At 37.2% G+C, this 25,367-nt stretch overlaps 1 protein-coding gene across 1 annotated transcript in view; it reads left to right on the top strand.

Moving 5' to 3' along the window:
- The window catches only part of ANKRD12 (ankyrin repeat domain 12), a 64,739-nt gene that overhangs the window by 887 nt on the left and 38,485 nt on the right, over window positions 1-25,367 (top strand). Inside the window, exon 2 of the mRNA XM_051609552.1 lies at window positions 20,643-20,780. Within this exon, the coding sequence (XP_051465512.1) occupies window positions 20,694-20,780 (87 nt within the window). The 5' untranslated portion in view covers window positions 20,643-20,693. The remainder of the gene's footprint in view (window positions 1-20,642; window positions 20,781-25,367) is intronic.

The following is a 25,367-nucleotide window of genomic DNA, read 5'->3' as shown; positions in this document are numbered from 1 at the left end:
GCAACAAAGGAAGGGCAAGAACTGAGAAAATGCCAGGCTTACTTGCACAGTTCTTGCTAGTTCTAGCCTGGCTCTAGGTACCATTGCTAATATCCAGTCTCCTTTTTTGTTACGTTTTTTAACGACTGTGTGGCTGATAAGGAATGAAAGGAGTAATTTTTTTTTTTTATATTCCAGCTCAGAAATAAAATGAGTAGTTTCATATCAGTAGTATCAGCTAGAGGTCTTGTGGAAATTGCCTGGACACTGTTGCTATGTTCTGTGTCTTTCCTCTATGGGCCATATGATGCAGAGAAAAACCTGAATTTTATAGCTCTGAATTACAAGATAGTTTAAGGGATTAAACAGTGCTTTACTGAAGACAAGTAAGTTGTGATGCTTATAGAACCAAAAAGCTATTGGACAGATGTGGAACAGCCCAAAAGTACTTATATTCCAGGAAAGAAATGATTAGTCTTGGAACACTAGGGAAGGGTGAGATCATCATGTCTATAAGAAATCATTAACTTCTATTAAAATAATTCAGTGTTATTGACATGTCATGATTTGGAGGTGGGGGACACTCCTGCTCTCTAGTTTTGAAAAAGCAAGGGTTTAAGTGTTTCTCAGTGTGCAAGTTGATGGCAGCTTGGTTGTCCTTACGTCTTAGTAGCTCTAGAACCTCACATCTAGGTTACTCTACAGCCATGGTGAGCTATTCACAGGTCCTGTGCAGCTGCAAAGAGCTAAATATCCCATCCTTTATTTTCTTCCCCTGTAATCTTCTGCTGTAGTTCAGTGGGTAAGAATCCTCAGAGTAATAGATCTTAAGAATGATGAGACACGTCAGGGCATTTCACTTGTTCTCATTATCAGAGGCTTGAGCAGACGTTGAGTATCACTCACTTTTTTTAGTTCTTTAGATGGAAACTCAGACTCATCTAACCTTGTGGCTTGATCAGCTGGGAACTTTAATCTCACCTTGTGTGAGTTCAGTAGGTTTCTGTGCAAGCTCAAGAAACTGTTGAAAGAAAATTGCAGGGTTTGAGGTATAGCAGAGTACTTCATTGGGAAGGTAGCGGTAAACCCATTGACTGTGTCTTTTTTTTTTTTTTTCTTTTTCCCCTCTAATACTTTTCCTTTACTTGTCTTTTAAGCTACAGCGTCAAGAAGTGCCAATGTTTTTCTTTGCACGTAGAGGACTATGGTGGCGTTCTTGTGGTGTTGTCAGGTTTTTTTGCACGTGGTCTGTGAGTCCCTCTTCTGATTTCCTGGCTGAGCGTAGACGATTGATCAGGGAGCCTTTGGTTCTTTCACAAAGATCACAGCTCAGTCTTTCAGCTATAAGAATTTCTGCCTTTCCATTGCTGTCTCTTTTTGTGTTCTTTTCCCACCCAGAGAATTAATCAAAATAATTTGTGAACTCTGAATACTACAGACAGCAAAGCTTAGGACAGATGTTGTGTAAGAAAGCAAGCAGTACCTTCTTTGAGGAAAAGTCTTTTTATAAGCAGGCTGAGTGAGTGCGTGTTTGAAGCTTTAATGTTTATTTAGCATTAGTTGCAGCAGATACAATGACATTAGCACTTACTTTTGGATTAAAAGCAGAAACTGTAAATTGAATACCTGTGTTTATTAAATTGGAGGTCATCAATCATAGTCTCAAGCAGCAGCTTCTTTGCAGCATTAGGTGTCTGTTTAAATTGCTGCAAAACCCATAAACTGTTGAACTGTGCCTCAATTAGGTGGAGAACTGCTGCATATCCTTTTTGTCAAAATATAGGCACCTAGAAGTGGCTGAGCTAGAATTTTTTCCTTTATATTGGTCATACAGACTTACGAAAATAAATTCTGTTTGTTGAACTGATTTGCCATGTTAGACAATCTTAGGCTGATGAAATTGTTGGAAGACTAGTACACTTAGTTGGTCCTCTTTAAAACTGGAGAAAACTATTGATCACAAATTGTGTAATGATTAACCTGCTACCACACTGTTAATATACACAATCAGAACAACTTACTTTTGACAAATTTGATCTTATGAAGAAGTGGGCTGGGCATGAATATTTGGTATTTCTTCTTTTCTGTATTCTATTGCAGTTGGAGTAGGATAGATGTTGATTGGTCATTTAGTCTCCAGATCAGACTGTATTTTTTTAACTACATCATTAGACTCTACTTAGATGTTAGTGGCAGATGGTGTGGAATAAATACTAACACAAACTCTATCTTGCATTATGTGTTATGATGCTGAATAATTTTATTAGCAGAATAACAGTAGTCAGAGCCCTGCAAACATCTTAGTTTTTTCCTTATTAGTTCATTATTATTGCAGAAATTTCCTCCATGAGCTTATGGAGCCATACTTTGTAGCTTATCAATGCAGCTGAGGACTTTTATCACCACCTTGCATAAAATGTAAACGTTCCTGGAGAGAGGGACTGCGCCTTTGAGAGTATGCCTTTGCCTTGGTTTATTTTGAGTTATCTCCCTGGATCTGAGGAAGTGTGCTTACATCTGCTGCAGCTGCTTTTATCTTTAGCATGCAACAAATGAATAAAATCTCCCCAGTTTCATGGATGCTGCTTGGAGTGTTCTAGGTTGTGATAATGTTATAAGACAATTGGTTTGACACTGCCTCATGTGAAGAAACACCTTTAGCAATGTTAGATACACAATTATGAGCTATATTAGAGGTGAAAGTAAAAATGCGAGCTGAGGAGGAAGATGACTTGACATACTTCCCTGCCCCTGTCATCTGCTTTCCACTTGCTGGTAGTCTGGTGGAGATAGAGAGTATCAGAACAACTTTTTTCTTGCCTGATGTCTTGCATTCAAGAGGCTGGAAAACAACAAAGACACAAAGTACTTTCCCCCTTCCTCTGAGCTTCAAAATGTATTAAATACAACAGACACCAAATAAGAGTTTATATTTCCAGTATTGTTGTGGTAGAAACCTTAAAAAGTTCCATTGTTTGATGATGGCAGAAATGAGCTTACTAAGTTAAGACTTTTCCTATAGTTTCCTTTGTCATTCAAAACCTTTTGTATAATAGGTGTCCAGCTTTTAAAACCTTTTAAGCTCTGACAGATAGCTTCCTTAGCTGATTCTTGGAAAAAGCTTCCTCTTGTTCGTTTTCATTTCAAGATTGTGTGCAACAAAGCATGTTGAGAGAAATCAGCTTTCTATGGTGCTCTACGCTGTTCAGCAATCCATTAATCTGCATTCTTACTACTAGTTTACTGATAAAGGGAAAATGGAAAGTTCTTTTATCTAATCTAATCCATTCATCTTCTGGCATAAAAGGACAGGTGTATTGTAATGTGTTAACTTTTTAAATACGTTTTAAAATACTGCCTTTTGTCTTGGAAATAACTGATTCTTTGCTTTCCAGTCCTTTTGATTCTCCAGATGACAAAGTAAAACATTAATGAGGATTAAATGCAGTACTCACTGTAGTTTACACCTCTGAATAATTATACTTGTAATCAAACATTATTCAGGTTATTCTCTGTTTCTGCTCTAACTGTTCCCTTACTATCTCTTTCCCTCAGAGTAAAAGTATTTCTATAAAGGAACTGGCACATGATTTTGTTCTGTTACTTCGTTGGTATGTGGTGATGGCCAAGAGGTGGCAATAAAGACTGTTGGATATTTTGCATGTTTTCACAATTTAGCCAGAAAAAAACTCCCAGTAACCTAGTTGGTAACCTGTAAGCCTAATCAGAGTCAGAAGCTTGCTTTTTTCTCCCTGCATCTACTGTTTAGGTCTTACTCATGAACAGTAACACTCAAGTCACACTGTTTTCTACCCATGGTGAATCCTGCTGAAATTGAAAGACTGAAGTAGGTATTTGCAGTTCCATCTGCTTTTAGCCAGTTTAGGGCCTTTGCATGCTTATAGGTTACGTTCAGTTTGGCAATGCTGTAGGTAAGGTGTGGGTTTTCTTGTTTTTAGCTCGGCAAGTTATCATTAACTTAACGTTAAGATTTAAATAGAAATCACTGAAGTTCTAGTAATGATATAAGAGTAATTTGAAATCTCTTGTTTTGCAGATCTTTAGAAGATTTCCGGGTGAGATGTAGATTCCTGTACAGGAAATTTAAACATAATGGGCAATAGGCTTGCTTATCTTAAGTTTGGCAAAGTACTGATAGAAAAGCTTTTAAGTTTTTCTTTGGTAGACATTGTGTTAATGGAATAGACTTTCTTAGTTGACAAAGATTAGTTACATCAAAACTGAACCTTACAACTCCGCTTCTCCATTTAGCTTAATGGGACTATCATATTATGCTAAACATCTGTGCAGGTGCTTCCTTTGAACCCATAGCTCATCCTAAAAAAGACTCAAGAGGAAGCACCTGTGACCATACAAATATTTTAGACTTGTAGATTAAAAGGGAAGACTAATGGATTTTGCAGTAAGTGTCTGACTCCTGAGAGCCAAAGGTCTTGGGCAAGCATGACTCTTTCTTTTCATTCTCAGAATAGGCTTTTTCTTCATAGGATCAAGAACCTCCTTTATTTGGGAGAGTCTATCTATAATAAAAGGGAATCCCTTCAGGCACTCTGGAAGCTTGGCATGTGTGATTCTCAGAATAAAGAGGTGAGATTGTTTTTCCATGTAAATGTTTATTTCAACAGCTAGGTATGTCCCTCAGTAGGCATATGATGTTGTTGTATTCTATGCAGCTGTCTTAATGTTACAATTCAACTTAAGTATGACATCAGTACTCACAAGCTACACAGATTCATCTAGCCACCTGTGTAAGTCTTTGTTGGAATAAATGCTGTCCTGACTACATAGCATAAATTGCTGGAGCATATAGAGGACTTAAACCTTTTCATATACTGAATGTATCAGCTGGAGGAGCAAGCAGCCAGTAGACATGCTGGCGCTGAGGTAAAGAACATCTGCATTTCTAATTCATGGAACAAAATCATAGACTAGTTGAAATCAGAAGGCACCTTATCTAGTCCACCCCCCTGCTCAGAGCAAGGTCAACTGGAGCAGACTGCTTATAGATAGGACCAGTTGAGCCTGGAATTCACCCCAATAGTGTGAGTAAAATATTACTAAGTTATATTTTTAGGTAGTCTTTTGGGATTCCTTGCTGAACCTGTTACTGAAGGCTTGAAAAACTGTAAAACTGTCAAACTTTTTTTTTTTTCTTTCAAATGTGGAACATGATTTTTTTTCAGCTGTTTAGATAATGTTTTTTCTTGATTAATTTGATTTTTAATAGTCAAAGGATGCATTCTTCCTGTACTGCCTGTGTGTGGTAGTCTTGTAAAGCTGTGGTGCATTCTGCTAAGTTCTGCTAGACAGACTAATTAACTGGTTGCATATATAAAACTTATTTGCACTTTATCTTACTACAAGTGCAGTTTCTCATATTTGGTGTTTTTTTTTTAAGAAAAGGCAAATACATGTATGTCTTCTCTACCTTGTTTGTGCTAGAACTAACTTCAAGAGTCTCTTTCAGTGCTTGCAACTCAGAGTAAGCTCGTGAGTGAGAAAATGAAAGTGAAACTACCTTCTTTTCTACTGCCGAAGAAGAAATACGAAAAGTAGCTAAAGCATAAATATTAATATGAACATTTTTTTCAGAAATTATCATTTAAGTGTTGGTAACATCTGAAAAGAAACGTAGGGTATTTTTGATCTTGCAGAATTCCTTTCAAGGAGAAAAACAATTATTTATTCAACCAATTGTGTTTGTGCCCTTGTCCTTCTGTTTGTTTCCAGTGCTTCCTTGCAGAACAGCCAGCTGCATGTAAAAACAATACTGCTAGTATTTTCAGTGAAAAGACAAAAGGTTAATCTGAGGGTAGAGACATACACTTGAGAATAAGACAATGCTGACAAATGTCCTTCAGATGCATGTTGAATTCTGGCACTGGTTGTGGTTCCTTACTGGCCACATGGAGGAATGCTGTAGAAATAGTGTATGAGGTTCAGAAGGACTGATGCCTTCTGTCACTGTGTCCTGCCCAACTGAACTGGGAGTCAGTGTCTGACTTCTGGAAGGCAGGTTTATAGTCTCTTTGGGAAGAGGCAGGAGGGAAACCTTTTTTTGTTCATTTTTATTTATTGATAATGCCAGGAGATAACCTTATTCTTAAACATATGTTTTTTACATCTGGTCCCTACCAGTTTGGGGCAGGGGATGTGTATCTATATGCATAAAAAGAAGCTTCAACACAAGTGTCTCAAAATCCGGAAGGATTTTCTGCTTTTAAATGGTTCCTAACTGTTCCATGATAAAAGTGTTGTCTGGTTTACATTATGGAAGTTCCACAAGCTCTGGTAATTTAAACTGTTTAGTTTAAAAAGAGTTTTGTCATAAAATACTAGTTTAAATGCTTTGAATGCAGCTCTCCTCTTCAGCATTAAGAGGAAATTATATGAGAAAATCAAGAAATAGTGGTGATAGAATGATCTGCCTTTTTTTGCAAGATAATACTGACTTATTGATGAAGATTCTGCTGTTCTTGAACAACCTGGAATGCCATTATGATATAAAATGTCTTACTGTTTTATGGTTTTCTAGGAAAACTAGCATTTTTCCAACCCTGCTGTGAAAATTTAGACCATGGTTTTGCAAGTTCCTTTGTAACATGTAGCCAGCCCACATGCTTCTCTATTAAGCAAACCTACAGCCCTTCACAGGCTTCTCTGAGATAATGCATAGGTTTTTAATCTTAAGTCAGTAGGACGTCTGTTCTGAAAGTTTATCCTGGATATAAATATCTGTACAATTGAGGTGTAAATCCAAGAGTACTTATGGTAAAAAAAGTAGTATTTTATTTTACTTTTTTGTTCCTTCTTATTCATTGCTTCCCTGTTTCAGTTATCTGTTTATATGAACATTTATTTTTGGATCCCTGTTGCAAAGCAGCATCTTCTCCACTTGTCTGTTTTCTGGGTTGTGCCACCCTGTCAGTTTAGGCCATGTTTGTCAACGTCATTTTTCACCCTAAATGACGTTATGTAAAAAAATTCCTATAGCATCTTTTTTTTTTTTTCTTTTCTTTTTTCTTTACTGTCAGGAATGAGTTCAGTGTACTAGGACAAGAGACAACTGGGAAAAAATTAATCCTCTCTCTGCTTCTTCTGTTTCATACCTTTTCTCAGCACCTTACAGGGTCTTTGGAAGCATTTACTTGGTGTTGTCTTTTGGATGCAGCTTGATGCAGATGAGTTTACACAGGTTTTGGGACCGTGAATCTAACTGATTCTGTCCCAGCCTTTGAAAATGACATTTTTTGGGTACTTGGACTTTAATACTAATATACTGCTCTGAGATGTTACAGTAGAAGTAGATCCTGGCACACTCATTTTCTTCTTCCATGTTCAGTTATCTACATGGAAGAACATTAGACATAATTTGTAGATAGGTGGGATACTTTTGTTTCTTTTTCTCTGTCATGTTTTATTAATAAGTTTTGGCTTTTATATGCCAAGCAAGACTAGATTGGCATAGTACCTGCAAGGATATTTTAACAAAATATTAGTTTTAATGATTTTTTTAGTGCCTTGGCAAGACACTAACAGTGAATAATTTCCAAATGAGTTTAGAAGTTTGATACCAGCAAAGTAAAATAATCTGAAAAATAGTGTCTTTAATGTCTTATGGTCTAACTCTTGACTTCACTATTTCTGTGAACTTAAGTTGTCATCTGTAAAGTGAAGGAAATAATGCATTATCATCTTCCAGCAATATCATGGAAACAAGTTGGTGTCTGTGAAGGGAGGAGGAGCCTAACCCTTATTATTCCCAGTTTTGATTTATGGATAGTAAGTTCTGTGTTATCGTCCAGCGTAGGTCCTCCTTTTTAATTAGGATGTTTAAAAAAAAAAAAAAAAAAGTAGTATTGTAGATAATTGCTTCTCTTTAAGAAGGTAGAAATGAAGGGAAGCTGAAATACTGGGAGTAGTGGTCTGAGTAACAAATAGATTTTCTGGAATCAAGTGAAACCACTTGATACAAGTGTTTCTGGTCAGTGGTTCCTCAGAACTTCACCAGGTTGTCAAAAAAATTTCACACAGCAACAAGCAAGTTTCTTCAATTGCTAAGAGAATTTGCCTTTGCGTGTAGTAAGAATGATCACAGAAAATTCAAGTCCACTTCTTATCTTTTAGTGCTACTTCAGTGTTTAAGCAGGAGCATTAAGGGCTAAACTAGTTTTAAAGGAATGTTCAGCAAATTAGTATATTGCTTGATCGTGTCCAAGGAAGTATATATAAAGTCAGAGTTGCAAGGTAACTAAAAATATATGGGTTTTTGGGTCTTCTTTTACTTTCAGAATCAGAGCAGTGCCAGTGTGTTGGTTTCATTTTGACAGGTAGATAGTTGAGTTTTAGTTAAGTGTGTGAGATGAGATATGTCTATAGCTGTTTCAGTAGGAATTTCACTCCTTACTTGGTTGGCATTTATAATTAGCGTAGCTGCAAGACAAAACTGCAGAAAGAAGTGCAGATGTATTTCTAACAATGAGCTGTGATGTGAGAAAGGAGCAATCTACTGCTCAAATACAGCTGTTACTGAAGCACAATCTATCTGTAGTTTGTAAACCCATGGTACCTTTAAAATTCAAGTCAATCTATGCAACAAATATCAAAGGCATATAGGGGTGTGGTATTCTCAATCACTGAACAAGATTCTGTACATTACATTTTGGGCCAAAGTTTCTTCTAGTTCCATGATGTGTTGCTTGTAAAACTCTGCTGCATGATTTGTAGATGCTTACAGTTAGTCAAGAATACTAATGCTTGTATTTTCCATGGTTTCTTTTACCATCTACTTCCTGCTGAAGTGACAAACTTGACCTGATTTATCTAAGGTACAAAGACAGCTAAATATGTCTGACTGTGTAGATAACTGAGGGACTTAGATGACCTCCAGATTTCCCTTAACCTCAACTATTCTTTGACTCTATGAGCAATTAAATTCTTGTGCTCCTTGGTAAGCATGTGTTCAGTTAAAAAAAAAAAAAAGCCTTATAAAACTGAATCAGAAAACTACAGATTCAGTCATGCTCTGTAATAGAGTGTATTTGTTAGAAAGAGGTTGATGAGTCTAGGTGTTGCTGTCAGCATGGAAAATAAATTGAAGAGTCTTGTGAAATCTGTGGAACTTCACACTTGAAACCAAGCACAGGTAAACTCAGACTCAAAATAGGATTCAAAGGCGTTCTGGGTAGGAGCTCAAGGTCCTATATAAGCAAGTGCAACAAAACCCCTGCAAAGAGTCTCATTTGTTTTCTGCATAGGAAAAGAGTTGTATGTCCTCATTTTTTGCTCTTCCTAGTAGAAATTCCTAGACTATGAGATACATTCTTTATTTTGGTAGGAAGTAGTGGTGAGTTCCAGCTGAAGTATTGGAAAATCTGTCTTGACGCCTGAGTGTTGGCTGTTTTTTAGGGACTTCGTGCTAGCCCTGTGTAGTGTAGTCTGGCATGCAATGAGTAGGTACTTCAGAGTACATTAAAAGATGTTCTGGAGATTGAGTAGTCACTGCCCATTCCTGTTTTACTGTTCAAAGACACCTTTATACAATGAGGTTCAAATATTTTATTTTTATTGCAGAAAGATTTGTGTAATCCTTATATGTTTGGATCTCAGTTATCTAAACATTTCAAATGAAAATGTAGAAATACCATCTGATAGGGCAGTGAGTCTAGTAGTCCATTCCATATATTAGCTAGGATCTGAGGAGTCTCTGAAATACACATATCCAAGTCACCTCATGACAGATATTTCTGAAAGGTGTGTTTATGTTGGGCTGATGTGTTGTTTTCCCTGATTCTTTGTGCATCATCTAAAATCTGGTAGGGAGAATTTCTGCAGGGAAGGGGTAAGGTGCATTTCCTGAGGTTGTGCAACAGGTATAGCAAAGAAAGGAGTAGAGCTGATCGCAGCATTAAATGTTCTGGTCACAGAGTCATCTCAAGTATTGTACAAATCTTAAAGGAAAATTGTAGTAAAGAATTCCTCACTTCTGGAGCAAAAGTCCACTTTTGTCATATTTTATTGTCAAATGCTGTAGAATCTGCCAAATTTGTGACTCATGTCCATGCTGGGTACTACATTTGTATTTAATACCACAACAGACTGTTGCCTTAGGCACCGTTAGTTTGAGACTGTGTTAGAGCTGAGTTTTTTCATTGTAACTCTGACACTGGAATCTGTGTGGACTGAACTGTTGCAATCATGTGTGAAAAGAGCTTGTGAATATTTTCCAAATAAAAATGTTCTTGTCACCTTTCATCTGTAAAAGCCACTGCATGGATCATTCAGCCACTGTTCTATTCAACATACTAAATTGGTGTGCTGCCTAAAGCCCATAGTGTTTAGTACTTTGCTTGCTGATTACTGCTAGAGAAATGAATTGCAGGTACCATGAGACATCATGGAGAGCAGGGCAAAAAGTGCCTGGTAAGTTGTTCTGTTAGTTGTATATAATGGTATTTTAGTTCATACCACATACAGGAAGAAGTGATGGTAAAAAAATTTACTCTTAAATATTATAATATATCCAATAGCCTTTTATTCAGTCGTTTCTTATCCAAAATGTGTTTTCCTTCAAGCTTGTAAAAAGGCTGGTATGCTTCTAGTCTGCAGCAGGAGGCAGGCTTGCCAGTAGGGATGTACTTCAATGTATGTTTAGTCCATTATAGCTGCATATGTCTAATGTATTATCAGCTTTTGGAAAAAAGGTCTTACTGTATAAATTGCATACCTGCTCAGTTTTGACCTTAGCACCTTGGGAGTTAAATTGTTCAGTAATCCTACTTAGCAGTAGCACACAGGATACTTTCTGGGGTGCTGGACTCTAGCAGCACCCTAGCTTGCTACAAGTTCTGGAGGAAGTTGTTGGGGTTTTTTTGTTGTTTGGTTTTTTTTTCTTCATTGTTTTGTGGGTTTTTTTTCGTGATCCACGTGACTTTGTTTTCACAGGACTTCACATCCAAAACCTAAGACTGTTTTTGCTGAAATCAAGCCTTTAATAGCCCTTTCATTGTCTGCATTGCAGAGAAAAAAATAAGCTGCTGCGATCATTCTAGAATAGCTGTTTTTTATATAGTCCTCTGCAATGAAGACCTTGGCACAAAGACTAGTATTTTAATATTTTTGTGGCTACAGTCACTCTGAAATTTTGACATTTCACAATAGTATTTTGTATAAAGTTCTAATGAGATTTTTGTAACCAGGCTCTGCTTACTATTCAGAGCGCTGGTTTTTACTGACAGGCTTGCATCTTTTTCTATTGAGGGAAAAAAAATGCTTGACCATCTTTTGGAGGAATCTTCTTTCACATTACTGAAGTGAGCTCTATATTAAAGCATAGTTTAAGGAAATATTTCTTGACACATGGATCTTGATTTCTACCCTCCCTCCCCAAAACTTGCTAACTTTTAGGTGATCAGAGAATACATAAATTTTGGGAATGTCACAGTATGCCTTTATGTGAAATTATAACTTTTATCTGGACGATGTTCTTTTATGTACCTTGTTTTGGTATCTGAGCCTTCTCTATTAAGTCAAAGAAATAAACAGGGTAGGGTAGGAGTGGGAGGTGTAAGTTGCAATGTGAAGAAAATGGACAGAGGGATGGAGGGGGAAGAGACAGAAAAGGTTAAGTGGAACCAGCAGAGCACTGTGTCTGGGTCTAAAGCTACCCTTCTGGCACTTCTTTGAAGTGGATCTGACGTCCATCATCATTTTTTGTACCTTTTCTCTCCTCTTGACATTCTTCCTGGCTTTATTTTTGATACTGTTGCTGTCTCCTGACAGCGCTTGCTCAAATAATGTTTCTTACAGCATTTGCCTCTTGCTAGCTGTATTTATTGATTCTGATGTGAAGTCTGGTTATAATAAACCTGATTGAGCTTACTAGGGTTGAAACACTGAACCATACCTCCCTTCTCTCCTTAAGCTCCAAGGATGTAGGATTCCATAGTCCAGCTCTTCTCTTCATGGCAGATATGTTACATGCCCCGGGCAATGTCCTACCCTTTACCTTCATTTTGACATTCTCATGAGACAGCAGTATTTAAGACTTCATTCCTACAAATATGTCTGTCCAAGAAGTTGGTGGAAAAATGACCACAGCAGTAAGCTTGTTGTTCTCCATTAAAACTAAAAGGTGCTTGTGGTTTTTTTTCAGGCCATAGAAATAGGAAGACTCAAGGATTTTGATATGTGTTTCATGTTCTGAGAAAAAAAATTGTGTGTTTATCATGGAGGCTCCTGTGCTTTCCTCCCAAGCACGATCCCTTCTTACCTGCCTTCTCAATTTTCTCACTCTGCTGTTTTCTCATCAGTGTCATATTCTCTCATGTAGCTAATCTGAAGCATTAGACCTCATTGGGCATACTGTTGTGTAGGAAATAGTAGGTAAAAATACAGCATGTTTTTTTCATGTGGCATTTAACTTCCTAAGTCAGAAAAGCCCAAGCCTGTACTGCTGGACTTTCTTACCCTTCTACTGCATGTTTTACCTTTGCATACTTGGATCTGAATGGTCACCTTTTCCTTAATTCTTGTGCCTCTTAGCATGTCCCCAGCCCCTAACCAAAATAACCCAAATAATCCCTTGTTCCATCTTAAGCCCTTTTTTCTTACTGAACTGTAGGTGAAAAGGTAGATGCTGATCTGATAGCATTGTAGTCTGACCAGGAGCTGTTTCATTGCATAGCAGTAGGTTATGGTTGAGTAACTATCTGTATAGAGGCACTGACTTCTGCAAGAAGCAAAAAAAATGACAGTGCTGCTACATACCCCATCTCAAAATCATTAAGGTTGGAAGGGACCTTAAAGATCGTCAAGTTCCAACCCCCCTGCCATGAGCAGGGAAAATTATGCTTCATGTATCGCTAGTAATGCTAGAGTTTGTTAACCTCACTTTTGGAAAGAAGTCAGTTCTCTACCTTGTTTGCTGAAGGATGCTTTGAATTGTGAAATAAAATAATTTGCATTTTCCTGATAAGAATCAAAAAGAACCCAAAGATTGTTTAACTTAGTTCAATTAACATCTTTTTTGCTAATATCTTTTTGCTTAAACTCCGCTACTTACAGTATTAAAAAACCCCATTTTTCTGTGGATTTTAGTCCTTTGTACTATATCTGTTCCCTTTCTCCCAGTGCATTCACATCAGCTGCCTGTGACACTCCCACCAGAATACAGATAACACTTGGTGTGGCTAGGCAGGAGCTACCTACATGCTTCTTAATTAGCCTATATGTACATACGGGTTGGCCAGCTGGCTTTCTCTGAACAGAATATGTAATGTTGGCTTTTGCCTGCCTTTCTCTCAGTTCAGCTGTTCTTAAATGTCTGTCTCTTATACTCACCCATAATAGACTCTTAATAGCTCTGAGATCTAGATCATACCAGTCTTTTCTAAATAAACTTGAAAGAGATAAAGTTGTGGAGGTGGGAGGGAGGAGATTTTTAAGAGAAAAACTACAGTGTCTATGTTTGAATTAGGAATACACCTTTACAGTGACTATCCTTGTCTTTCATCTCACCTTGTTGTCATTTAGTTTGCTGTATAGAGTGACTTCAGAGCTTGTCTTCCTCCTGTTTTAAGCCAAGGGGTGTGTTCAGGAGTGTGCTCCTACGTTTTGTGTGTTTACTACATGGGTCTGTGCTAGAAGTAGTCCAGAACAAAACTGCTAAATGTGACTAGTATAAATTCTGCATTTTTGTTACGAGCTGTTTTATCCTAGAGATCCACTCTTCATAATTTTGTATTTCTTGCTGATGTAGATGTAGTCGTAGCTGTCATTTTCATAAATTTAGTTTTAGCAAAACATTCTGAAGCACTCCTGTCAAATATTTGTAGCAGAAATTTAGTAGAGTTGATTGACTTTCCCAGTCTGGAGTAAATCCCTCAGAAGAGAGGGATTGATTGATTTATTTTTATTATTTTTTTTCCTCTGAAGTTGAAACAAGATATGAGAAATATAGAAGAATGAAGGTAGTTGAGAAAGTGGTCTTCTGCTAGATCTGCTTTTTAAATGCAAATGTATTCTAGAGCTCAAGGATAAATGCAGTATCTTGGAAATTAGCCTATCTGCTATTAATATTCTCATAGAACTTCGGTCCTGTGCCCCACTTGTTTGTTGTAATAGCAGTCAGGTATCTTTCAAGGTAACTGTACAACAGAGCTACCAAAGAAAACCTCCCTTAAGCATCATGTAACTTTTTGCTGTATGTGTTGTGAGGAAGACATGCGGGGCTGAGAATGTAAGCATGCATTGTAAATCATAAAGGAAACAAGTAGTTCAGGAACCACCAGAACTAGTGATGCTTAATTTCTTTCAGATTTATGTCTTATGGTTGATTGATTCTGGTAACATGCAGGTCTCGGTGGAAACTTCCTCTGTCACTAGGGTAAAAGAAGGAAAGCAGTTTATGAAGGCCATCTTATGTGGAGTTTTCTTACATGCAATATGGCATGAATTTCATATTGAAATTTTCCCACAGGAAAAAGGTATCTAATTATTAATATTATTATCTACTAGCCACCACCTTCTTCCATGCAATTTGTGAGTGCTTAATTATTTGAAGGCTTTTCTCTGCTGTCAGATTTTTAAGAAAATCCATCTATAGGCTTGAAAGGCATCAGGGAATCATGCATATGCGTGTAACACAAACACGCTTCTCAGTTTCTCAGGAGACTGGGCTGAAAGCAAAAACTCACATAAAGTGACTGAACAAGAGTGATAGCAGTGTTGTTGGAGAACTGCATGAATTCGCTGTTTTTTTTTAGCATGGGTGAAGGCCTGCCCTCTCATTAGTGCTAGATATAGGCTCATATAAATTAATATTTGTGGTATTAGAGATTTATTATATGTTTAATTTTCTGTAGCTAGTTATATCTAAAATTCTAGTGGTTGGTGAGGAGTTTTTGGTTTTTGAGGTGTTGGGGTTTTTCTTTTGGTGTTGTTTTTTTTTTTCATTAAATAATCCTTGTTCTTAATATCATAGCCTGTAGATCTGGAGAACTTTAAGGAGAAAATAGAATTTTTCAGTTCCTTTAGGTGGAAAACAATTGAAGCAAAAGTTCAACCGTATTTCAAATAATAGGGTATTGATAACTGATAATAAACATACAGGAAAGATGTCCAAGCACAGAATCAGAATATCTGATTTTGTTACATGTGAAGAAGTTTCCTTAGTAGAAAGCAGATTCCATGTTTTATTGAAAAGCATGAAATAGGTTAGTTTGTTACAGGAAAAGCACAGTTGTGCCTGTTTGTCAGATCAAAAGCGATAGCTCTGCTTGTTGTGACAGAGGAGAATAATTTGAATGGAAAAAGCTTAATTTTTAATTTAGAGTTCTGGTGATATGAAATATGCCATCAAGACTGCGTGATAAACCAACAATTGCATTAAGAAACAGCTGTGAAGGAAACTCGAAGCAGACAGATCTAGATTTCCCTGGAAGAACCTGCTAATGTTCCACATTTTCAGAATGAATGTAAATGTTAGTTACCTGTGTTCACAACGTGAGTTGAAATGGCACTGAACTGCAGGCAAATGGAAATAAAGTTAAAATGTCACTAAAATCGCTTCTTCAGGTCAGAATTTTATTGTAATATACGTTAGGTGATAATTGGTTGAATAGTTTGCTTACATTTCTGAACCATAGTGATATCCCATGAAATAAAAATCTACCTTTTATGAAAAGTATTTTTTCTCAAGTCGTTGAAGCATTTGTGTTTCAAAAGCATTTCACAAAGAGATTGTGAGATAGCAACCATGTACATAAAACATTTAATGGAAATACTGCCATGATGTCAGTGTGATAGTTGAGATGTTTTGCTTGAGTAATCCAGTATGTGATGATCAGTTTTAATCATCTTCCAAAGCAGTTTTCTCTTGAAAACAAGAATTGTCTGAATTCGCATTTAATTTTTATCATGCAATGAAGAAAATTGAAACACTATGCTTTCCATTTTTATTTACTTAGATTTGTGTGTTATTTGTGCTAACAGTGTTTGGTTTTTTTAAAAAATACCTTTATTTTGAAACCGTTTTTATCATTCTCTTGCACCCTTATGATACGTACAGGTTGAATTTGGTTTAGTCTGCAATTGGTTAAAAGAAATTCTTTCTGTTTAGGAAGACTTGAGAGGACATGCAGTGAAGCTGTGCCTTTTGTGGAGGAACTCTTCTTCAGTTAATACGGTTTAGCCCCTACTGGTGAGGCAAATAAAAGGAATGGAGCCAAGCCTAAGCTAATAAATTTTACTAAGTTCACGAAGCTGAACTCCTTACTGTCAGCACCAGATGGTTATAGAGAATGGCGTATCAAACCAGGAAAAGAAGAGAAGCAAAGAAGGAGTGGTGATAATTTCAGGGAATCAAGTGGCAGGGAAAAAAAAAAAACGAACAAAAAATCGGAAGGCAAGAAAACAGCAGCATATGCAATGAGAAACAGTTTTATTAAAATAATAAAGTTAACTTCCAGATGTTGATATGTTTTAAAATAGTTGTAATCATGATGTTATATACAATGGGAATTGTTGCAAATAAAACTTAAAAGAGGGGAGTTGAGAGGCTAACTGAGCAAAAGCAGATTTATGACTTGTGTCTTTTTAAACCCATGAAAACAGTTATTTGCTGCTATGGTAATACTCTGTGTATGGTGTAATCAGCACAGTAGTCATTGTCTGTGAAGATACTAACTCGTTGCTTCTTTTAGGATTAAGAAATGTTTTTGTAAACCACAAGAAACTCATTCTTGATTACTCTCCATTGCATCAATAACCTTTTTTCTTTATGCAACTGTTCAAAACCAAAAACAATCAAGTGCTTTGATGTCCATTAAAATTAAAGTTTGCTTTCCCTATCAGTATGGCTGCATAAATCCTATTGATAGTACATCAGTGAAGGGAATACACTAATGTTTCTTTTGTCTTGGGTAAGAGTAGAACAGGAGGAATTTCCCAATATTGTATCATAGTGGAGACAGATTCAGGTTATTGTACATCAGACAGTTTGTAATTAAGCTTTTCCTGTTTTTCATCTGCCTGTGGTTAATGTTAAAAAAAAACAAAACACATAAATTCAAGTGGTGTGGGGAGGAAGGAAAAGAGCAGATCTCAGTGCAGCATTATGTAATTTTCTGACTTTAGGATTAAGCGTTTTGAACTTTTATTCCTCTCTTGTTCTTTCCCTCCTGTTCTAGAAGAGTAAGAAAGTTAGTTCTTACTGTGTTGCATATAATGATACACAAAGTTACAACATAGGAAGTTCCACCTCAACATTAGGAAAAAATTATTTGCTGTGAGGATGACCAAGCACTGAAACAGGCTGCCCAGAGAGGTTGTGGAGTCTCCTTCTCTGGAGACTCTCAAGACCCATCTGGGCACGTTCCTGTGTGATCTGCCCTACGTGTTCCTGCTGCAGCAGGGGGGGTTGGACTTGATGATCTTCAGAGCTCCCTTCCAACCCCTGTGATTCTATGATTAATCTCAGCCAAGTATTCTGTAAGGGAATTTTGCATATTATAGGTCTTGGGGGTGAGGTGTAGAAATTTATCTGTAATATGGCAGTTTTGTGAGTTAGGTCTAATGTGCAAAAAACAGTTTTCTCAGTCATCAACCGAAGAGAAAGTGCCAGTCTCTGTTGCCAGTTACCTGTGTCAAACCCTGGTCCTATAACAGCAATAGATATGCTACGTGGAGGCCTCAAAATCTTAACTTTAAAGGAACAATAGAAATGTCACACCTGAAACAGTGTCTAGCTGAGGCATAAAATTACTACAAGACTGAATAAGACACTGATCACATCTGTTCAGAAAGATCGATAAAATGTCACCAGCTTCCAAGTAATGCCAAATGCAATTTTACTTTTCACATGACCTCTCCTCTTGGGCACTCTTGCAGGGAGAGCTGCTCTTCATTCTGTGGAGGTGGCAAGTGAGGTGAATGAGTGAATTCAGCACATTTCTTTTTTGGAATTTGTGGTCATGACACTATTCCTGCTGTAAGCCCTGTTTTTGTGTTACTTTTCTTGGTTTTTACCCACAGCTGGAATTGGCCTCTGAGTCTTGGCTAAACCACAAATCTCTTAATACACTTTAGTATATATGAGGCATGGTCTGTAGTGGCCTAACAATACATTTGTCTGTTAACAAGCCTGAGCAGAGTGAATGAGAATCTCCAGTGCACCTTTGGAGGTGTGCCAGTGATGTCTCCAAGTCAAATGAGAGCTCTTAGTACAAATTTCTTTAAGTTAGCTCTCGTATATTATTTGCCATGTTTTCTTCTATGGTCTTTTACTTAAACACTGCAGCAAGCTGAGTTTGCACTGGTGATTCCCATCTCATTATAGCTCCTGTCTTGGCAGTTGCCTAAACCATAGAATATGGAGAGAAGTGTTAGTTCTCTGTTCCTTGTTTGTTATTCAGAATTGTTACTGTTTGTAGTCTTTTGTTACTAAACTCACTTACCATAGTACTTAATGGTTTGTGTAGCAAAAATTACAGTGTCCTGGCAAGATATCTTGGCCTGTTCATCTTTTTTTCTTTGTAGTAGGAACTTTGTAGTTCTTAACAAGATGCTAAATAAATAATGCTAAAAAGCACTAGGCTGTGCTGCTGGCAGCGTTGAAAGTGTGGAATGGTCTTCTGCCGTGCTCCTGATGTAAGTTTTTAGAACAACCTGATGTTCTCAAGTTGGTAGGTATTGCAGCTGGACTCAATGATCTTCAAGGTCTTTCCCAACCTCAGTGATTCTTTGTATTAAAAATATGTTGCTTCAGAATCAAAAGTAACATGACAGAACCTAAATTCCATTATGTAACTTTGGAATGATACTTACTTGGTGTGTACTCTGGAGATGAAACACTTTGAACCTCTTAGAGCTTTATATATATATGTATACACACACCAATTGCTTATGTAATTAATTTGTTAGACAGTGCAAATAAGGTTTCTAGTTCCATCTCTAAGCTTTAGAAGATTTTTCTTCTCACATACAGCTCTTGTTCCAGCAAATAGGATAACAAATCACTGAGATCCTTCTATGAGGAAATAACTAGGTGGATAGATGATGGTAGAGCGGTAGCTGTGGTTTATCTTAATTTCAGTAAAGCATTTGACACTGTCTCCCACAGCATCCTCGTAGATACGCTAAGGAAGTGTGGTCTTGATGATCAGGTAGTGAGATGGATTGTGAACTGGTTGAAAGGAAGAAGTCAGAAAGTTGTGGTCAGTAGGACAGAATCTAGTTGGAGGGTCTGGACTCCCTCAGGGGTTGGTACTGGGACCGGTACTGTTCAGTATTTTCATCAGTGACCTGGATGAGGGAACAGTGTGCCTCAGCAAGTTTGCTGATGACACTAAACACACCAGAAGGCTGTGCTGCCATTCAGCGAGACCTGGACAGGCTGGAGAGTTGGGCAGGGAGAAACTTGATGAAATTCAACAAGGGCAAGTGTAGAGTCTTGCATCTGAGGAATAACAACCCCATGGACCAGTACAGGTTGCGGGCTGACCTGCTGGAGAGCAGTGTAGGAGAAAGGGACCTGTGGGTCCTGGTAGACAGGAGGTTGGCCATGAGCCAGCAATGTGCCCTTGTGGCCAAGAAGGCCAATGGCATTCTGGGGTGCATTAGAAAGGGTGTGGTTAGTAGGTCAAGAGAGGTTCTCCTCCCCCTCTATTCTGCCTTGGTGAGGCCACATCTGGAATATTGTGTCCATTTCTGGGACCCACAGTTCAAGGAGGACAGAGAACTGCTTGAAAGAGTCTGGTGCAGAGCCACAAAGATGATTAAGGGAGTGGAACATCTCCCTTATGAGGAAAGGCTGAGGGAGCTGGGTCTCTTTAGCTTGGAGAAGATGAGACTGAGGGGCGACCTCATCAAAGTTTACAAATATGTTAAGGGTGAGTGTCAGGACGATGGAGCCAGGCTTTTTTCAGTGGTGACCAGTGATAGGACAAGGGGCAATGGGTGCAAACTGAAGTGTAGGAGGTTCCATGTGAATATCAGGAAGAACTTCTTTACTGTGAGAGTGACAGAGCCCTGGAACAGGCTGCCCAGGGAGGTTGTGGAGTCTCCTTCACTGGAGACATTCAAAACCCGCCTGGACATGTTCCTGTGTGATGTACTGTAGGTGATCCTGCTCTGGGGGTTGGACTAGATGATCTTTCGAGGTCCCTTCCAACCCCTAAGATTCTGTGTGATTCTGTGTGAGATTAGACCTTCTTTGAATAATATTTTGGGTAGACTAATTTTGTTTCCCAGGCTAGAAATCTTAATTTGTCTTCGCACTAGAAGATCATTGCTAGAAATGCATTCTCCCAGCCTTATTACCTGTAAAATTAAGTGATATATTGAACCAATAAGCCATCAAACACCTGAAAGTGTTAAGTCTACCAAAGGGGTAAATTAGAGGGATGAGGCAGTTCAACAGCTGACTTGGTGGTTTTCTGATGACACTCTCCCCAGAAGTAGCTGTGTCAGACCTTTTGGGTTTTCACCCCAAAGTCTGAGCTGCAGATGAGTGTGATACTTGAAGTCAAGTGTCATTGTTAGTCATCTTTCCGGGGATACTGTTCAGCTTTGCTACAATCTGCAAATTTGTCCTGAAATTACACTGCAGTGTGTATATTTATACAATGTTGTTTGTTTTTCAGACACACGATGAACCCACTGATACAAGATACAGCTAGCTAAACAGTTATAAAATGCCCAAATTTGGGTCTACAAAAACAGTTCAAGTTGAAAATTCTGACAGTGATAGCACCATGGTGGAGAAAACAACTGCAAGAAAGGTAAAAGAAATCATACTCGTGTCCATTTAATTTCACTGAAACAAAGAACATGCGTTATATAGCTTTTGTTACTTCAGTGGGGAGAAATTAATATGAATCTTTATTCTGATGTCTTGAGTGCAGAAAAAGGGAAGTAAGTTTTTACATGGCTTCAACAGCAAATTAAGTCAGGGAACAGAATTTATGCCTTTTATTGTAACTAGCAACTTAATTCAAAAGGAAGCTGGATGTGTTGTGTTTATTTAATGGAAGTTAGTGCATGGTTTCCATATCTTCTTGTGTGAAGTCTTTATACACTCACAAGAATAATGATTAATATTTAATTTTACAGTGTCTCACTCTCTGTAACAAACACATGAAGTATTTCTGAAGGCCTGTGACCAGAGCACAGACCAATGAACAAACCAAAGTTTCTTAGGTTCCTTTGTAACACAGGGACTTGTTCCCTCTGTCAGGAGGACTTGAAAGCCAAGTGCTGCAGAAGGGTTAAGAGGTACTTCTGTACAAGGGAGTCCACTTCAAAAATCTGTACAATGCATTTTTTTTTTATGATGGAGAGTGAAGGAGTATGCAAGATTCAGTAATTCTGAAGGGTGGTTTGTTGTTTATAAATGTGAAGTATCCCATAATTTTCAAATTTCTGGAGCCAAGTTGCAAATAACCCAGTTCTCTGTTTTGTCTGCCTAATACAACTGTACCACAGTCAAATTTATCTGTAGTACTAGTCAATAACAAAATATAGAATAATATTCTGTTTTGTGGATGATGAGTTATATGTTGCCCTAAGGAGAGAGAATTGCTTTATCTCCCAAATCTGTTTAAACTGTTTTCTCTGGAAAAGGAGTTTGTCTGTGTGATCATACTTCAAACTGTTTCTCTTCTGAAAACATTCATAGAACATTTTAGAGTTCTAGTCTCTTCCCAGTTTGTTTTATGGGTCCCTGTAAAGGGATGCAAAGGTAGTAGGATAGGAAGATAACAGAGTAGAATGGAGAAAGGAAACTGGCTTACTAGTAAAGGGGTGAACAAATGTTGGGGTGAGGTTTTTTGTTACTTTGTTCTGGTCCTTGTTTTGAATATGGTCAAGTTACCTGAAGTGTCCTTTAGCACTGGGAACAAGGGAGAGAAACTCTGGAGTCTACAAGCAGCAGGAACAGGAAGGCTATTGCAATGAAGTTTAGTGGTATTGAGTACTGCCTTTTCATTTACACACTTGGAAATAAGTTACATTTTTTTAAGACTTTAGGTTATTTCTTTAACTAAAGATATTTTATGGCTTTATAGAGCCTTGTTATCTTGAATGTCACTATTTTTGAAAAAAGTCCTTTGACACAGGAAAATCTTGAAGGCAACAGCTGCTCATGCTAGGAAAGCTGTCTTATGTAATTTTTTTTTTTTTCAAGGTTTATTATTGTTTTTAACTTACAAGAATCCAACTCGGAGGTTAAAATGCACTGGCATTTTTTGTTCACCTTCATCACAGCAAAAATAGTGGATTTGCTGAAATGTGTCAATTCTTAAGCTTTCTTTGTTTTGCTGTTAAAGGTGTGGCTTGAATTGCTTGGAATGCATTTGGTTGTAGGTTTGAACAAATAGAAATAGTTTATAATGTTTTTATGGTGCAGATTATTTTCTTCTTTTGTAGGCTTTGAATTTTACATACAAATTACTTTGCAATCTGAGTTTAAAATAAATAAATAAAAATATATTTCTTCTTAGGCCCCTTGACTCTCTCACCTCATCTCCCTTTTTCTTGCTGCCATAGCAGAAAAATGGTGCTAGTTTCTAGAGTGGCTGTTGAATCTGCAAACATTGACGAAGGAACTGCCTTAGCAGGGATCCTTGTGCCCAGTTCAGTATTTAGTTGTTTTGACACCTTCATCTCCAGTAGTCTCCTGCCTCTGGTTCCCATAAAATGTTCCCTTTCTGCTAATAAAAGTAGCAGTTATGTCTGCTGAGCCACGTAACCCCCAAACACTGCAATATCTGCAAAGTTAAGCAATCTTCTGAAGCAGGTATGTGCAGCTCTCTTTCACCAAGAGAAGATATGAATCCATATGAAAGTATGAATAACTTTATGAGCAGTGAACATGATGTCATTTACTTAACCAGCAGGAAACACAACAGATTTTTATTTAATTTAGAAAGGAGTAAATTAACATTCTATTTTTAATGGTTGCATATAAACCCTTTCTTTGTCAGATCAGTTTGGGGGAAGGTTTGTCCTTTGCTAGCTGCTCTAACAAGGAAACGCTTGTTGAGACTGATCACCAGTACAGGAATTAGGAACATGGACAAATGTGCTAGATTCAGATTCTACCTTGTCTGGTATTTGAGATTAAGATGCCAGTGAAAACGGGATTACTTAGAAAATTAAAATCCAGGGACAGATGGAAGTTTCATCAGGGACATATGTATGGAGACACAATAGTGGAGTATTGACACCAAACAGTAAACTGATAAACTAGTTCCACTCTTAACATTCAGTCTTGCTTGTTAGCCACCTTAGCATAATGTATAATGTGAGATTAAGGCTTGGTTTGTGGATTGTATGATATAAATTGATATATGTAACATTGAAATGTGAGATTCTAAATAAAATTATTGAATTATTTAAGGGCTGCAATTAATATTCCTATATTCAGGGTTTTAGCATAATACAATTTGGTTACTTTTGTTGTATTTTGTGAAAATTAAATGCATGGTTAAGATGTTAAATACCCACTTAAACAGTCACACAAACTGTTCTCTAACACAGGAACACTTAATTGTCAGCAGTGTTTATCTGGCCCTTGAGTAATCTGCAGTCTTTTCCCCTGTATTAAAAGAAAAATAGACAAAATCTTGCCAAAATACAATAATTTTAATTCAGCCTGAAAAATTATTTAAAATACAACAGACAACATGGTAAGAATAAAATCTGAACAACATAAACCATGAAGGCAGATCTATATTGCATACACAGAACTAATACTCTGAAGTAAAAAGACTGACCAGGCCAAATCAACAGTGCTAAGTTTAATATCTTCAGGAAAGAGTGAAAATTTTTGTAAAGCAAATAGGGTGTTTTTCTTGATACATATACTTTTGGAACAATGAATTTAAATCCAATAGCCTTTGAAGCATTAGAACTTTTCTGTGAAAAAGTTAGTGCTTGTTAACTTAATGCAATTGATGTAGGGAAGTACTGATGTGCAGGTGAAAGGCATACTGAAGTAAAATTTTTGCTTTAGTGGCATTTTGATATAGAAGTGTCTTGATTAATCTGGAGAATACTTTTTGTCCACAGTTTTCTCAGTGTTTTGTGACCAGTGAGTGACTATTAGCTGTGCCATCAGAGATGCCTCTGTCCTGAGGTGTTCAACATTTGCATAATGGCAGTGGTCCTTAGTATGAAACATGCACTCTGTGTTTTTCGTATAGGTTTGGCTTTTTATTTTTTGTGTAAAAAAAAATACCAACAACTTCTGCACTTTACTGTGTAAACTTGTTTTTACTTGCAAGATTGAAGCAGAAATGTTTTTGAACTACTCTGTAAATGAACAGAAGATGGGTAGTTTAATTCTTGATGTTCCTTTGTAGGTTCATAGATCATTGCAAGCAGAGGAGGCCTAATGTGAAATAATGTTAATACAAAACAGTGCACCTTACAAATGAAGAGTAAAGTTAAAGGACCCCATTCTATAAAAAAAGTCCTCATTCTTCTTTTGTGATGGTCTAAATATATGGTGTAAGACTCTTTCAATGGCTAATATATTAAGAAAAAATGCTCATAGGATTTGTTTTTCTTTTCATAGTTGAGGCAATATTTAGCACTTACTTATTGTGCACTGTTAGCTGTTGACTGAGGAATATAGTAAAGTTACCGTTGTTATGAGGCTTAATCTTTCATATTTGTCCAGTGGAAGTTAATGCCTATTATGCTTTTCTACCAACCAGTAAATAGCTATGTGAATCAGCTGTGTGTTCCAGTCTTCCGAGAGCTTAAAAATCATTAGGAATAATATTCCTGTTAATAAACTGAGTTTATATCATATTTGCTGTACGTTATGTATATTTTTATTTCAGTTACTCATCTTGGGAGCATAAAATAAATAAAAAATTGTAACAGTCTGTAGGGTGGATAGACCATTTAATACTCACATGAGACATTTTATAATGGTAAGAACATAATGAAATTTTAATTTCTCCAAATTTTAATTTTAGAACTTACATGGCCAAAACTCAGGAAGTAAATGATAGATACGTGGTCCAAAGGAGAAACACATTTGGGGTTTGCAAGAATTAACTCTTAGATGAGTCCATCAGGAGTGCCCAAACCCATTTTAGTACCATGCAGAACACACTTTGATATGTCATTATCTTTGATAGTCAGAAAAAGAACGCTTATTCTCCCAGGGTTGCTAGATTATGTTGCACTCTGTTGTCTCCTTTTGTGTGTTCTCATTGATTGTAGTGCTATCAGACAATAGAGCTGGAATGGGATACCAAGAGATTGTCCAGGCTGCTGTTTGTGAGCCTTTTGAGACAGTTTCTATAGAACAGATTAAAAATGTGTTCCTCATCATAACACACTGGTATGGTTTT

Source organism: Apus apus, chromosome 2 (assembly GCF_020740795.1).
Source record: "Apus apus isolate bApuApu2 chromosome 2, bApuApu2.pri.cur, whole genome shotgun sequence".
Taxonomy (NCBI): Eukaryota; Metazoa; Chordata; class Aves; order Apodiformes; family Apodidae; genus Apus; species Apus apus.
Note: the sequence above shows the minus strand (reverse complement) of the source record. Positions and strands in the feature narration are given on the sequence as shown.